The sequence below is a fragment of the Oncorhynchus mykiss genome, chromosome 2 (assembly GCF_057628025.1).
Source record: "Oncorhynchus mykiss isolate SJ-2025 chromosome 2, ASM5762802v1, whole genome shotgun sequence".
NCBI lineage: Eukaryota > Metazoa > Chordata > Actinopteri > Salmoniformes > Salmonidae > Oncorhynchus > Oncorhynchus mykiss.
In genome coordinates, this window is record NC_143023.1 from 4,610,001 (window position 1) to 4,627,698 (window position 17,698).

General features: G+C 42.7%; 1 protein-coding gene across 3 annotated transcripts in view; it reads right to left on the reverse strand.

The window, feature by feature from the left end:
* The window catches only part of LOC110514058 (transmembrane protein 65), an 83,628-nt gene that overhangs the window by 35,647 nt on the left and 30,283 nt on the right, over positions 1-17,698 (reverse strand). Inside the window, exons 3-6 of one of the 3 annotated variants that reach the window (XM_090216234.1) lie at positions 8,782-8,826; positions 4,918-4,985; positions 3,810-3,864; positions 1,354-3,415 (exon numbers count right to left, since the gene is read on the reverse strand). In XM_090216234.1, coding sequence (XP_090072360.1) covers positions 3,354-3,415; positions 3,810-3,864; positions 4,918-4,985; positions 8,782-8,826 — 230 coding nt within the window. In that variant the 3' untranslated portion in view covers positions 1,354-3,353. Of the gene's footprint in view, positions 1-1,353; positions 3,416-3,809; positions 3,865-4,917; positions 4,986-5,226; positions 5,571-8,781; positions 8,827-17,698 lie in introns of those variants that run through there. The other 2 variants (XM_036935266.2, XM_090216238.1) reach the window with 2 other exon arrangements.

Consider the following 17,698-nt stretch of genomic DNA (forward strand, 5'->3'; position numbering starts at 1 on the left):
TCATATTACAGTGGAGTCTGCTGAGGGGAGGACGGCTCATAATAATCTCTGGAACGGAGCAAATGGAATGGCATCAAACCATGTGTTTGATGTATTTGATACCGTTCCACTGATTCCACTCCATCCATTACCACGAGCCCCGTCCTCCCCAATTAAGGTGCCACCAACCTCCTATAGGTCATAAGTAGTGCACTACATAGGGGATAGGGTGCCATTTTGGAGGCAACCCAAGGCTTTAATTAGACGTTGAGTGCAGGATTAAATTGGCTATTGCCAAGTTACATTCAGATGGACATTTAATGTATTGAGATAGTCGCTAGTGAAAGTCTACACAACCCCATGGACAGTCTTCACATTTCCTGCTTTAAAATTGAATTTAAAAAGAGAATCAATTAGATTTTTTTCCCTATTGATCTACACAACCTAATCCACATTTTCATAGAGAAATAATTAAAAAATAAAAAAATAAATGGATTTACTAAGAAAAATTGATTTACTAAGAAATTTAAAATGAGTGTAATTGAGTGTAATTGATTGCATATGTCTTCACACCCAAGAGTGGAATGGGTGGAATCACTTGTGGCAGCCATTACAGCTGTGAATTAATGTGAATAAGATTCAACCAACCTTGCACAACTCTTAGGGCAACATATATCAGAGAGAATAAAGTAGACGGCACACGTCAAACGTATGATTTATGACCCTATGTCAGGATGACGTGTACATGCCCATATTTGGGCATCCGGGCAGGACATTCTGGCGGGAACGGATCACATGCTTATGCCCATATATGGGCACCCTGTTCCTGTTCTCACGCGTTAGAGGGTGTGCTAATTTATGCATATATCTATTCCTTTGAAGTTGTCATGATGATTGATGTGTAGGGACCTGGTTGAACTGGGGGGGGGTCTGTGTTTGAACATTTGAAAGAGAATGGCCCCACAACCCCTATTGTATTGCCCTTAGGGTTGTTATCTATGAAGCAGGAATGGCTGGGAGGGGGAGTGTGTCAACTTTTTGGACAAAATTAAAAACTACGGGTTTGGGTCAAATCCAATGCAATACAACACAGAGTGAAATTCTCTGTATTTTCAAGTAATGTGGTGGCAGCATCATGTTATGGGTATGCTTCTCACCAGCAGGGACTGGGGGGTTTGTCAGGATCAAAATGAATATTAAAAGAGTAAAATCCAGGTAAAAAGTTAGTTTTGGTTTTTTTTGCATGACAATAACATACATTTGAATGCCAAAGACACACTAGAATGGCTTTCCAATAGGTGTTGATTGTTCCTGAGTGGTCCAGTCTCAGTCCTGACTTAAATTTGCTTGAAAATCAGAGACACGGTTAGAATATTACTGTCCATCAATGATTGCCAACCAAATTTACTGAGCTTGAGTCATTTTTACAAAAACAATGGACATACAGTGTATTCGGAAAGTAATCAGACCCCTTGACTTTTTCCACATTTTGTTACGTTACAGCCTTATTCTAAAATGGATTAAATAAAATGTTTTCCTCATCAATCTACACACAATACCCCATAATGACATCACAATACCCCGTAATGACATCACAATACCCCACAATGACATCACAATACCCCGTAATGACATCACAATACCCCATAATGACATCACAATACCCCATAATGACATCACAATACCCCATAATGACATCACAATACCCCATAATGACATCCCAATACCCCATAATGACATCACAATACCCCATAATGACATCCCAATACCTCATAATGACATCACAATACCCCATAATGACATCACAATACCCCATAATGACATCACAATACCCCATAATGACATCACAATACCCCATAATGACATCACAATACCTCATAATGACATCACAATACCCCATAATGACATCACAATACCCCATAATGACATCACAATACCCCATAATGACAAGGCAAATGTATAAAAAATTCAAAAGTGAAATAACCTATAAGTATTCAGACCCTTTGCTATGAGACTTGAAATTGAGCTCAGGTGCATCCTGTTTCCATTGATCATCCTTGAGATGTTTCTACAACTTGATTGGAGTCCACCTGTGGTAAATTCAATTGATTGGACATGATTTGGAAAGGCACACACCTGTCTATATAAGGTCCCACAGTTGACAGTGCATTTCAGAGCAAAAACCAAGCCATGAGGTCGAAGGAATTGTCCGTAGAGCTCCGACACAGAATTGTTTTGAGGCACAGATCTGGGGAAGGGTACCAAAACATTTCTGCAGCATTGAAGGTACCAAAGAACACACTGACCTCCATCATTCTTAAAAATGGAAGAAGTTTGGAACCACTAAGACTCTTCCTAGAGCTGGCCGCCCGGGGCAAACTGACAGAGCTCCAGTATTCCTCTGTGGAGATGGGAGAACCTTCCAGAAGGACAACCATCTCTGCAGCACTTCACTAATCAAGACTTTATGGTAGAATGGCCAGACGGAAGCCACTCCTCAGTAAAAGGCACATGACAGCCTGCTTGGAGTTTGCCAAAAGACACCAAAAGACTCTCAAACCATGAGAAACAAGATTCTCTGGTCTGATGAAACCAAGATTCAACTCTTTGTCCTGAATGCCAAGCGTCACGTCTGGAGGAAACCTGGCACCATCCCTATGGTGAAGCATGGTGGTGTCAGCATCATGCTGTGGGGATGTTTTTCAGTGGCAGGGACTGGGAGACTAGTCAGGATCGAGGGACCTCAGACTGGGGACGAAGGATTAGCTTCCAACGGGACAACGACCCTAAGCACACAGCCAAGACAACGCAGAAGTGGCTTCAGGACAAGTTTATGAACGTCCTTGAGTGGCCCAGCCAGAGCCCGGACTTGAACCCGATCGAACATCTCTGGAGAGACCTGAAAATAGTTGTGCAGTGACGCTCCCCATCCTACCTGACAGAGCTTGAGAGGATCTGCAGAGAAGAATGGGAGAAACTCCCCAAATACAGGTGTGCCAAGCTTCATACCCAAGAAGACTTCGAGGATATATTTGTGTAAAAAGGTGCTTCAACAAAGTACTAAGTAAAGGGTTTGAATACTTATGGAAATGTGAAAGTCACTTTTTTTATTTTCTATACATTTTCTCAAATTTATAAAAACCTGTTTTTGCTTTGTCATTATGGAGTATTGTTTTAGAATAAGGTTGTAACGTAACAAAATGTGGAAAAAGTCAAGGGGTCTGAATACTTTCCTAATGCTCTGTATGCTGGTAGAATGTTATAAAAAATTATTCACCGCTGTCATGGTGAAAGGTGCTTCCACCAAGTATTAACTCTGGGGGGGTGAAGACATACGCAATCAAGACGTCTTCAGGTTAATTTAATTATTTAACTCATTTTGAACATTTTCCGTAAAAAAACGTCACTTTGAAAATGTGGAGTAGGTTGTGTAGACCTGTAGGGGAAAAAAAACGAATGTAATCCCTTTTTGAAATGTAATCCCTTTTGAAATGTAATCCCTTTTGAAATGTAATCCCTTTTGAAATGTAATCCCGTTTGAAATGTAATCCCTTTTGAAATGTAATCCCTTTTGAAATGTAATCCCTTTTTGAAACGTAATCCCTTTTGAAATGTAATCCCGTTTGAAATGTAATCCCTTTTGAAATGTAATCTTAAAACTGTGCAAGGGGCGTGTAGACTTTCACTAGGCACTGTAAATAAACAACAAAAAAACATTACAAAGCATATAGACAGCATCCCAAATGGCACCCTATTCCCCATATAGTGAACTACACAGGGAATACGGTCCCATTAGGGACTCGCAGATTATTTCTGGGTTTTCGACATACCTGCCATGGTTGAAATCCCAAGGATCACACCTATGGACAACTCAATCTGCGTGCCCTAAAAACAAAACACACAAACACCCTCATCAATTCTCTGTTGTTATTTGTTAAGGCCATGTGGGAAAACCCAAACACTTGCTATATAGTGGGGCTAAGTGTACCATATGATGAAAATTACAGGCCTCTCTCATCTTTTTAAGTGGGAGAACTTGCACAATACGTGGCTGACTAAATACTTTTTTGCCCCACTGTATGTTTATATAGTGTGTGTTTCATGCTGTAATGAAAAACCACCGCTGAAAGCTAAAGCTTGTGTATTCAACTTCAATGAGTCATTTTGTGTCCCTCAGAATGAAAGTCTTTGAATGAGGTTAAGTGAGTTAGATGTGGATAAAAGAGTCTGCTTTTTGTGGCAAAAAAATAAAATGTCAATGTTTTGAAAAGCTAAAATAGAATTGACCAACTCTCTAGTTACAGTAAATGACAGATACCAGATTCTCACTTCAACGTTAATGAAACAGATATCTACCACATATTACTGTAGAATATATCTAGTATTACTGTAAAACTAGTATGGATAGAGGTCTACCACATATTACTGTAGAATATATCTAGTATTACTGTAAAACTAGTATAGATAGAGATCTACCACATATTACTGTAGAATATATCTAGTATTACTGTAATACTAGTATGGATAGAGGGCTACAGCATATTACTGTAGAATATATCTAGTATTACTGTAATACTAGTATGGATAGAGATCTACCACATATTACTGTAGAATATATCTAGTATTACTGTAAAACTAGTATAGATAGAGATCTACCACATATTACTGTAGAATATATCTAGTATTACTGTAATACTAGTATGGATAGAGATCTACCACATATTACTGTAGAATCTATCTAGTATTACTGTAATACTAGTATGGATAGAGGGCTACAGCATATTACTGCAGAATCTATCTAGTATTACTGTAATACTATACAGGGTCTACCACATATTACTGTAGAATCTATCTAGTATTACTGTAATACTATAGAGGGTCTACCACAGAGACACAGATCTAAACGTGATATTCATTTGATAAAGTGGTGTAACTTACAGCTACAATCATGATGGCATTGTCCAGGAAACCAAATCCTACAAACGGAATGGCGTTGTGTAGAAGAACTGCAAAAGAAAGAACACACACAACATCCCATTTAACATCCCACACACAACATCCCATTTAACATCCCACACACAACATCCCATTTAACATCACACACACAACATCCCATTTAACATCACACACACAACATCCCATTTAACATCACACACACAACATCCCATTTAACATCACACACACAACATCCCATTTAACATCCCACACACAACATCCCATTTAACATCACACACACCACACACGTACTGGAAACTTGAAGAAGTGATGAGACACAGTGAACCTGGACGAACATTTGGCAGTTACAAACGGGGAAGAAAAGTGAGTTCTACATAACTCGGCCCTCTGTCGTCAGGTCCTACTTCTGGCCAAATGTTCTCTGGTACGAGACCAAAACAGGGAGGTGTTGCAAAAACATTGGCCGTCTGATTCAACGAATCAAAAGCAAAGGAATCTGTCTTGAACCCGAATGAACTCATTCTAACTCCTATTGGCCATCAATGTGGAATTCTTTTCCACTCTGGTCATCAACCCGGGTATACTGCATGATAGTCATCAGTTCAGCCCTGGTGAATATGTGGGCTGGGAATGTGTCTGTGAGCACAGTGACAGGGAGGAAACAAATCCTCCAGCGTTCTCCACTGTTTCATATATGAATCCTCCTGCGTTCTCCACTGTTTCATATATGAATCCTCCAGCGTTCTCCACTGTTTCATATATGAATCCTCCAGCGTTCTCCACTGTTTCATATATGAATCCTCCAGCGTTCTCCACTGTTTCATATATGAATCCTCCAGCGTTCTCCACTGTTTCATATATGAATCCTCCAGCGTTCTCCACTGTTTCATATATGTATGAATCCTCCAGCGTTCTCCACTGTTTCATATATGAATCCTCCAGCGTTCTCCACTGTTTCATATATGAATCCTCCAGCGTTCTCCACTGTTTCATATATGAATCCTCCAGCGTTCTCCACTGTTTCATATATGAATCCTCCAGCGTTCTCCACTGTTTCATATATGAATCCTCCAGCGTTCTCCACTGTTTCATATATGAATCCTCCAGCGTTCTCCACTGTTTCATATATGAATCCTCCAGCGTTCTCCACTGTTTCATATATGAATCCTCCAGCGTTCTCCACTGTTTCATATATGAATCCTCCAGCGTTCTCCACTGTTTCATATATGTATGAATCCTCCAGCGTTCTCCACTGTTTCATATATGAATCCTCCAGCGTTCTCCACTGTTTCATATATGAATCCTCCTGCGTTCTCCACTGTTTCATATATGAATTCTCCAGCGTTCTCCACTGTTTCATACATGAATCCTCCAGCGTTCTCCACTGTTTCATATATGAATCCTCCAGCGTTCTCCACTGTTTCATATATGAATCCTCCAGCGTTCTCCACTGTTTCATATATGACTGCTCCAGCGTTCTCCACTGTTTCATATATGAATCCTCCTGCGTTCTCCACTGTTTCATATATGAATCCTCCAGCGTTCTCCACTGTTTCATATACGTATGAATCCTCCAGCGTTCTCCACTGTTTCATATATGAATCCTCCAGCGTTCTCCACTGTTTCATATATGAATCCTCCAGCGTTCTCCACTGTTTCATATATGAATCCTCCAGCGTTCTCCACTGTTTCATATATGAATCCTCCAGCGTTCTCCACTGTTTCATATATGAATCCTCCAGCGTTCTCCACTGTTTCATATATGTATGAATCCTCCAGCGTTCTCCACTGTTTCATATATGAATCCTCCAGCGTTCTCCACTGTTTCATATATGAATCCTCCTGCGTTCTCCACTGTTTCATATATGAATCCTCCAGCGTTCTCCACTGTTTCATATATGAATCCTCCAGCGTTCTCCACTGTTTCATATATGAATCCTCCAGCGTTCTCCACTGTTTCATATATGAATCCTCCAGCGTTCTCCACTGTTTCATATATGAATCCTCCAGCGTTCTCCACTGTTTCATATATGAATCCTCCAGCGTTCTCCACTGTTTCATATATGAATCCTCCAGCGTTCTCCACTGTTTCATATATGAATCCTCCAGCGTTCTCCACTGTTTCATATATGAATCCTCCAGCGTTCTCCACTGTTTCATATATGAATCCTCCAGCGTTCTCCACTGTTTCATATATGAATCCTCCAGCGTTCTCCACTGTTTCATATATGAATCCTCCAGCGTTCTCCACTGTTTCATACATGAATCCTCCAGCGTTCTCCACTGTTTCATATATGAATCCTCCAGCGTTCTCCACTGTTTCATATATGAATCCTCCAGCGTTCTCCACTGTTTCATATATGAATCCTCCAGCATACTTCACTGTTTCATATATGAATCCTCCAGCATTCTCCACTGTTTCATATATGAATCCTCCTGCGTTCTCCACTGTTTCATATATGAATTCTCCAGCGTTCTCCACTGTTTCATGTATGAATCCTCCAGCGTTCTCCACTGTTTCATATACGTATGAATCCTCCAGCGTTCTCCACTGTTTCATATATGAATCCTCCAGCGTTCTCCACTGTTTCATATATGAATCCTCAAGCATTCTCCACTGTTTCATATATGAATCCTCAAGCATTCTCCACTGTTTCATATATGAATCCTCCAGCGTTCTCCACTGTTTCATATATGTATGAATCCTCCAGCGTTCTCCACTGTTTCATATATGAATCCTCCTGCGTTCTCCACTGTTTCATATATGAATCCTCCAGCGTTCTCCACTGTTTCATATATGAATCCTCCAGCGTTCTCCACTGTTTCATATATGAATCCTCCAGCGTTCTCCACTGTTTCATATATGAATCCTCCAGCATTCTCCACTGTTTCATATATGAATCCTCCAGCGTTCTCCACTGTTTCATATATGAATCCTCCAGCGTTCTCCACTGTTTCATATATGAATCCTCCAGCGTTCTCCACTGTTTCATATATGAATCCTCCAGCATTCTCCACTGTTTCATATATGCATCCTCCAGCGTTCTCCACTGTTTCATATATGTATGAATCCTCCAGCGTTCTCCACTGTTTCATATATGAATCCTCCAGCGTTCTCCACTGTTTCATATATGAATCCTCCAGCGTTCTCCACTGTTTCATATATGAATCCTCCAGCGTTCTCCACTGTTTCATATATGCATCCTCCAGCGTTCTCCACTGTTTCATATATGTATGAATCCTCCAGCGTTCTCCACTGTTTCATATATGAATCCTCAAGCATTCTCCACTGTTTCATATATGAATCCTCCAGCGTTCTCCACTGTTTCATACATGAATCCTCCAGCGTTCTCCACTGTTTCATATATGAATCCTCCAGCTTTCTCCACTGTTTCATATATGCATCTCTCTTTTCAAAGACACATCTCTCTTTTCAAAGACATCTCTCTCTTTTCAAAGACATCTCTCTCTCTTTTCAAAGACATCCCTCTCTTTTCAAAGACACCTCTCTCTTTTCAAAGACACCTCTCTCTCTTTTCAAAGACATCCCTCTCTTTTCAAAGACACCTCTCTCTTTTCAAAGACATCCCTCTCTTTTCAAAGACACCTCTCTCTTTTCAAAGACATCTCTCTCTCTTTTCAAAGACACCTCTCTCTTTTCAAAGACACCTCTCTCTTTTCAAAGACACCTCTCTCTTTTCAAAGACATCTCTCTCTTTTCAAAGACATCTCTCTCTTTTCAAAGACACACTCTCTCTTTTCAAAGACACTCTCTTTTCAAAGACACCTCTCTCTTTTCAAAGACACCTCTCTCTTTTCAAAGACACCTCTCTCTTCCTCTCTTACCGTATCTCAGCTGAGCCGATGTGGGAGGGGCGATGACCATTTCCCCTGAAGAAGGAGGAAAAAGAAAACCTGCATTACTATGGAGAAGAAGTCAGTCCTGTCTGGAAGGACATGTCATTACTATGGAGAAGAAGTCAGTCCTGTCTGGAAGGGCATGTCATTACTATGGAGAAGAAGACAGTCCTGTCTGGAAGGACATGTCATTACTATGGAGAAGAAGTCAGTCCTGTCTGGAAGGACATGTCATTACTATGGAGAAGAAGTCAGTCCTGTCTGGAAGAACATGTCATTACTATGGAGAAGAAGTCAGTCCTGTCTGGAAGGACATGTCATTACTATGGAGAAGAAGTCAGTCCTGTCTGGAAGGACATGTCATTACTATGGAGAAGACGTCAGTCCTGTCTGGAAGAACATGTCATTACTATGGAGAAGAAGTCAGTCCTGTCTGGAAGGACATGTCATTACTATGGAGAAGAAGTCAGTCCTGTCTGGAAGAACATGTCATTACTATGGAGAAGAAGTCAGTCCTGTCTGGAAGGACATGTCATTACTATGGAGAATAAGTCAGTCCTGTCTGGAAGGACATGTCATTACTATGGAGAATAAGTCAGTCCTGTCTGGAAGGACATGTCATTACTATGGAGAAGAAGTCAGTCCTGTCTGGAAGGACATGTCATTACTATGGAGAAGAAGTCAGTCCTGTCTGGAAGGACATGTCATTACTATGGAGAAGAAGTCAGTCCTGTCTGGAAGGACATGTCATTACTATGGAGAAGAAGTCAGTCCTGTCTGGAAGAACATGTCATTACTATGGAGAAGAAGTCAGTCCTGTCTGGAAGAACATGTCATTACTATGGAGAAGTCAGTCCTGTCTGGAAGAACATGTCATTACTATGGAGAAGAAGACAGTCCTGTCTGGAAGGACATGTCATTACTATGGAGAAGAAGACAGTCCTGTCTGGAAGGACATGTCATTACTATGGAGAAGAAGACAGTCCTGTCTGGAAGGACATGTCATTACTATGGAGAAGAAGTCAGTCCTGTCTGGAAGGACATGTCATTACTATGGAGAAGAAGTCAGTCCTGTCTGGAAGAACATGTCATTACTATGGAGAAGAAGTCAGTCCTGTCTGGAAGAACATGTCATTACTATGGAGAAGAAGTCAGTCCTGTCTGGAAGGACATGTCATTACTATGGAGAAGAAGTCAGTCCTGTCTGGAAGGACATGTCATTACTATGGAGAAGAAGTCAGTCCTGTCTGGAAGGACATGTCATTACTATGGAGAAGAAGTCAGTCCTGTCTGGAAGAACATGTCATTACTATGGAGAAGAAGTCAGTCCTGTCTGGAAGAACATGTCATTACTATGGAGAAGAAGTCAGTCCTGTCTGGAAGGACATGTCATTACTATGGAGAAGAAGTCAGTCCTGTCTGGAAGAACATGTCATTACTATGGAGAAGAAGTCAGTCCTGTCTGGAAGAACATGTCATTACTATGGAGAAGAAGTCAGTCCTGTCTGGAAGAACATGTCATTACTATGGAGAAGAAGACAGTCCTGTCTGGAAGGACATGTCATTACTATGGAGAAGAAGACAGTCCTGTCTGGAAGGACATGTCATTACTATGGAGAAGAAGACAGTCCTGTCTGGAAGGACATGTCATTACTATGGAGAAGAAGTCAGTCCTGTCTGGAAGGACATGTCATTACTATGGAGAAGAAGTCAGTCCTGTCTGGAAGAACATGTCATTACTATGGAGAAGAAGTCAGTCCTGTCTGGAAGAACATGTCATTACTATGGAGAAGAAGTCAGTCCTGTCTGGAAGGACATGTCATTACTATGGAGAAGAAGTCAGTCCTGTCTGGAAGAACATGTCATTACTATGGAGAAGAAGTCAGTCCTGTCTGGAAGGACATGTCATTACTATGGAGAAGAAGACAGTCCTGTCTGGAAGAACATGTCATTACTATGGAGAAGAAGTCAGTCCTGTCTGGAAGGACATGTCATTACTGTGGAGAAGAAGTCAGTCCTGTCTGGAAGGACATGTCATTACTATGGAGAAGAAGTCAGTCCTGTCTGGAAGAACATGTCATTACTATGGAGAAGAAGTCAGTCCTGTCTGGAAGAACATGTCATTACTATGGAGAAGAAGTCAGTCCTGTCTGGAAGGACATGTCATTACTATGGAGAAGAAGTCAGTCCTGTCTGGAAGGACATGTCATTACTATGGAGAAGAAGTCAGTCCTGTCTGGAAGGACATGTCATTACTATGGAGAAGAAGACAGTCCTGTCTGGAAGGACATGTCATTACTATGGAGAAGAAGTCAGTCCTGTCTGGAAGGAAATGACAGGACCTGAGAGTCAGGACACAGAGCAGGGATGGAGCCTGGCAGAGGAAGAGAGGGACAGAGAGACAGGGAGGAGAGGGACAGAGGAAGAGAGGGACAGAGAGACAGGGAGGAGAGGGACAGAGAGGCAGAGGAGGAGAGGGACAGAGAGACAGAGGAGGAGAGGGACAGAGAGACAGAGGAGGAGAGGGACAGAGAGACAGAGGAGGAGAGGAACAGAGAGACAGAGGAGCAGAGCGACAGAGAGACAGAGGAGGAGAGGGACAGAGAGACAGGGAGGAGAGGTACAGAGAGACAGGGAGGAGAGGAACAGAGAGACAGAGGGACAGACGTGTCCCAGGCCGACGGGACAGGGATTAGAAGGGGACTGCCATTGTGTCCCAAATGGCACCCTATCCCTATTAAGTGCCCTACTTTTCACCAGGGCCCATAAGGAATAGGGTGCCGTTTGGGACTGACCTAGTGGAATTACATTGAAATCCCATTCTGAACACATTAAAATACAAAAAGGTGAGTATTAATGGTGTGTGAAACGTCCAGTAGGGTAATGCCATGCTCTGCAGACCAGGGCCCACAGGACGACTACCCTGTGTCCCAAATGGCTCCCTAGTCCCCATATAGTGCACTACTGCAGACCAGGGCCCATACGACTCTGGTTAAAAGTAGTGCACTATATAGGGAGTAAGGTGCCATTTTGGACTCAGTCCACGTCTACCAGCCTACAGATTAAGTCTGTCTGCCTTTCAAAATAGTGTCTGACACTATGAGCACAAATACTCAGCATTCAATTATCTCTATGCCCTTAGAGTCTGAGAGTAGGATCTTAAATTGATCACAGTGATGCAGGAGAACGTTCCTGAAATGCAGGACATTTAGAATTTTTTTTAGTGAATTTGAGGTTTAAAAAAAGGCTTCTAAAGTTAGTAATTTCCACTTTGAAATGACGAAAACCTTTATTTCGGACCCTTATGAAAAATGTATAAACATTTACAAAAATGTAAATTAGTTATAAACCACATAATAATCGTTTCACTACACCCTCAATAACATCTGTTAGAATGTGTATGTGACCAATACAATTTGATTTGATTATAACTCACATTTGCTGTTGCCGCAGGACTATTTTCCTGCTGTAGCAAACTGGCTCAAATTAAGATCCTACATCTGTAATCTGTATCTCAAATTAATGTCTATGTAGGGTTTATTCATGTCTATGTAGGGTTTATTCATGTCTATGTAGGGTTTATTCATCTCTATGTAGGGTTTATTATTACCTATGTAGGGTTTATTCCTGCCTATGTAGGGTTTATTCATCTCTATGTAGGGTTTATTCATGTCTATGTAGGGTTTATTCATGTCCATGTAGTGATTTATTCATGCCTATGTAGGGTTTATTCATGCCTATGTAGGGTTTATTCATGTCTATGTAGGGTTTATTAATGTCTATGTAGGGTGTATTCATGTCTATGTAGGGTGTATTCATGTCTACGTAGGGTGTATTCATGTCTACGTAGGGTGTATTCATGTCTATGTAGGGTGTATTCATGTCGATGTATAGTTTATTCATGTCTATGCCTCTGAGGCTAAATGTTAGTTTAGTTAAGGGTGTATTAATGTCTACGTAGGGTGTATAAATGTCTGTGTAGGGTGTATTCATGTCTATGTCTCTGAGGCTAAATGTTAGTTTAGTTAAGGGTGTATTAATGTCTACGTAGAGTGTATAAATGTCTGTGTAGGGTGTATTCATGTCTATGCCTCTGAGGCTAAATGTTAGTTTAGTTAAGGGTGTATTAATGTCTATGTAGGGTGTATTCATGTGTATGTAGGGTTTATTCATGTCTATGTAGGGTGTATTCATGTCTATGCCTCTGAGGCTAAATGTTAGTTTAGTGAAGGTTTCTCAGAAATGTAAAACACTAGTGAGTCTTTTCTATCTTATTCTCCACACACGCCGCCACACCACACCACACACACACACACACACACACACACACACACACACACACACACACACACACACACACACACACACACACACACACACACACACACACACACACAGAGGGTGGAATAGCCTATGAGGTTTGGAATGACAAGGTTCAACACAACACAGTCACCAGCAGGTAGGAGGTACTGACTAACTCCCACCATGATGATACAACACAGTCACCAGCAGGTAGGAGGTACTGACTAACTTCCACCATGTTGATACAACACAGTCATCAGCAGGTAGGAGGTACTGACTAACTTCCACCATGATGATACAACACAGTCATCAGCAGGTAGGAGGTACTGACTAACTTCCACCATGATGATACAACACAGTCATCAGCAGGTAGGAGGTACTGACTAACTTCCACCATGATGATACAACACAACACAGTCACCAGCAGGTAGGAGGTACTGACTAACTCCCACCATGATGATACAACACAACACAGTCACCAGCAGGTAGGAGGTACTGACTAACTCCCACCATGATGATACAACACAGTCATCAGCAGGTAGGAGGTACTGACTAACTTCCACCATGATGAACCAACACAACACAGTCACCAGCAGGTAGGAGGTACTGACTAACTCCCACCATGATGATACAACACAGTCACCAGCAGGTAGGAGGTACTGACTAACTTCCACCATGATGATACAACACAGTCATCAGCAGGTAGGAGGTACTGACTAACTTCCACCATGATGATACAACACAACACAGTCACCAGCAGGTAGGAGGTACTGACTAACTCCCACCATGATGATACAACACAACACAGTCATCAGCAGGTAGGAGGTACTGACTAACTCCCACCATGATGATACAACACAGTCATCAGCAGGTAGGAGGTACTGACTAACTCCCACCATGATGATACAACACAGTCACCAGCAGGTAGGAGGTACTGACTAACTCCCACCATGATGATACAACACAGTCATCAGCAGGTAGGAGGTACTGACTAACTCCCACCATGATGACACAACACAACACAGTCACCAGCAGGTAGGAGGTACTGACTAACTCCCACCATGATGATACAACACAACACAGTCACCAGCAGGTAGGAGGTACTGACTAACTCCCACCATGATGATACAACACAACACAGTCATCAGCAGGTAGGAGGTACTGACTAACTTCCACCATGATGATACAACACAGTCATCAGCAGGTAGGAGGTACTGACTAACTTCCACCATGATGATACAACACAGTCACCAGCAGGTAGGAGGTACTGACTAACTCCCACCATGATGATACAACACAACACAGTCACCAGCAGGTAGGAGGTACTGACTAACTTCCACCATGATGATACAACACAGTCATCAGCAGGTAGGAGGTACTGACTAACTTCCACCATGATGATACAACACAGTCACCAGCAGGTAGGAGGTACTGACTAACTTCCACCATGATGAACCAACACAACACAGTCACCAGCAGGTAGGAGGTACTGACTAACTCCCACCATGATGATACAACACAACACAGTCACCAGCAGGTAGGAGGTACTGACTAACTCCCACCATGATGATACAACACAGTCATCAGCAGGTAGGAGGTACTGACTAACTTCCACCATGATGATACAACACAGTCATCAGCAGGTAGGAGGTACTGACTAACTTCCACCATGATGATACAACACAGTCATCAGCAGGTAGGAGGTACTGACTAACTTCCACCATGATGATACAACACAGTCATCAGCAGGTAGGAGGTACTGACTAACTTCCACCATGATGATACAACACAGTCATCAGCAGGTAGGAGGTACTGACTAACTTCCACCATGATGAACCAACACAACACAGTCACCAGCAGGTAGGAGGTACTGACTAACTTCCACCATGATGAACCAACACAACACAGTCACCAGCAGGTAGGAGGTACTGACTAACTCCCACCATGATGATACAACACAACACAGTCATCAGCAGGTAGGAGGTACTGACTAACTACCACCATGATGATACAACACAACACAGTCATCAGCAGGTAGGAGGTACTGACTAACTTCCACCATGATGATACAACACAGTCATCAGCAGGTAGGAGGTACTGACTAACTTCCACCATGATGAACCAACACAACACAGTCACCAGCAGGTAGGAGGTACTGACTAACTTCCACCATGATGAACCAACACAACACAGTCACCAGCAGGTAGGAGGTACTGACTAACTCCCACCATGATGATACAACACAACACAGTCATCAGCAGGTAGGAGGTACTGACTAACTCCCACTATGATGATACAACACAACACAGTCACCAGCAGGTAGGAGGTACTGACTAACTCCCACCATGATGATACAACACAACACAGTCACCAGCAGGTAGGAGGTACTGACTAACTTCCACCATGATGATACAACACAGTCATCAGCAGGTAGGAGGTACTGACTAACTTCCACCATGATGATACAACACAACACAGTCATCAGCAGGTAGGAGGTACTGACTAACTTCCACCATGATGATACAACACGGTCACCAGCAGGTAGGAGGTACTGACTAACTCCCACCATGATGATACAACACAGTCATCAGCAGGTAGGAGGTACTGACTAACTTCCACCATGATGATACAACACAGTCACCAGCAGGTAGGAGGTACTGACTAACTCCCACCATGATGATACAACACAACACAGTCACCAGCAGGTAGGAGGTACTGACTAACTCTCACCATGATGATACAACACAGTCACCAGCAGGTAGGAGGTACTGACTAACTTCCACCATGATGATACAACACAGTCATCAGCAGGTAGGAGGTACTGACTAACTCCCACCATGATGATACAACACAACACAGTCACCAGCAGGTAGGAGGTACTGACTAACTCCCACCATGATGATACAACACAACACAGTCACCAGCAGGTATGAGGTACTGACTAACTCCCACCATGATGATACAACACAACACAGTCATCAGCAGGTAGGAGGTACAGACTAACTCCCACCATGATGATACAACACAACACAGTCATCAGCAGGTAGGAGGTACTGACTAACTCCCACCATGATGATACAACACAACACAGTCATCAGCAGGTAGGAGGTACTGACTAACTCCCACCATGATGATACAACACAACACAGTCATCAGCAGGTAGGAGGTACTGACTAACTCCCACCATGATGATACAACACAACATAGTCATCAGCAGGTAGGAGGTACTGACTAACTTCCACCATGATGATACAACACAGTCATCAGCAGGTAGGAGGTACTGACTAACTCTCACCATGATGATACAACACAGTCACCAGCAGGTAGGAGGTACTGACTAACTTCCACCATGATGATACAACACAGTCATCAGCAGGTAGGAGGTACTGACTAACTCCCACCATGATGATACAACACAACACAGTCACCAGCAGGTAGGAGGTACTGACTAACTTCCGCCATGATGATACAACACAGTCACCAGCAGGTAGGAGGTACTGACTAACTCCCACCATGATGATACAACACAGTCATCAGCAGGTAGGAGGTACTGACTAACTCCCACCATGATGATACAACACAACACAGTCACCAGCAGGTAGGAGGTACTGACTAACTCCCACCATGATGATACAACACAACACAGTCACCAGCAGGTAGGAGGTACTGACTAACTCCCACCATGATGATACAACACAACACAGTCACCAGCAGGTAGGAGGTACTGACTAACTTCCACCATGATGATACAACACAGTCACCAGCAGGTAGGAGGTACTGACTAACTTCCACCATGATGATACAACACAGTCATCAGCAGGTAGGAGGAACTGACTAACTTCCACCATGATGATACAACACAGTCATCAGCAGGTAGGAGGAACTGACTAACTTCCACCATGATGATACAACACAGTCACCAGCAGGTAGGAGGTACTGACTAACTCCCACCATGATGATACAACACAACACAGTCACCAGCAGGTAGGAGGTACTGACTAACTCCCACCATGATGATACAACACAGTCACCAGCAGGTAGGAGGTACTGACTAACTCCCACCATGATGATACAACACAGTCATCAGCAGGTAGGAGGTACTGACTAACTCCCACCATGATGATACAACACAGTCATCAGCAGGTAGGAGGTACTGACTAACTTCCACCATGATGATACAACACAACACAGTCACCAGCAGGTAGGAGGTACTGACTAACTCCCAGCATGATGATACAACACAGTCACCAGCAGGTAGGAGGTACTGACTAACTCCCACCATGATGATACAACACAGTCACCAGCAGGTAGGAGGTACTGACTAATTTCCACCATGATGATACAACACAACACAGTCATCAGCAGGTAGGAGGTACTGACTAACTTCCACCATGATGATACAACACAGTCACCAGCAGGTAGGAGGTACTGACTAACTTCCACCATGATTATACAACACAGTCACCAGCAGGTAGGAGGTACTGACTAACTCCAACCATGATGATACAACACAGTCATCAGCAGGTAGGAGGTACTGACTAACTCCCACCATGATGATACAACACAACACAGTCACCAGCAGGTAGGAGGTACTGACTAACTC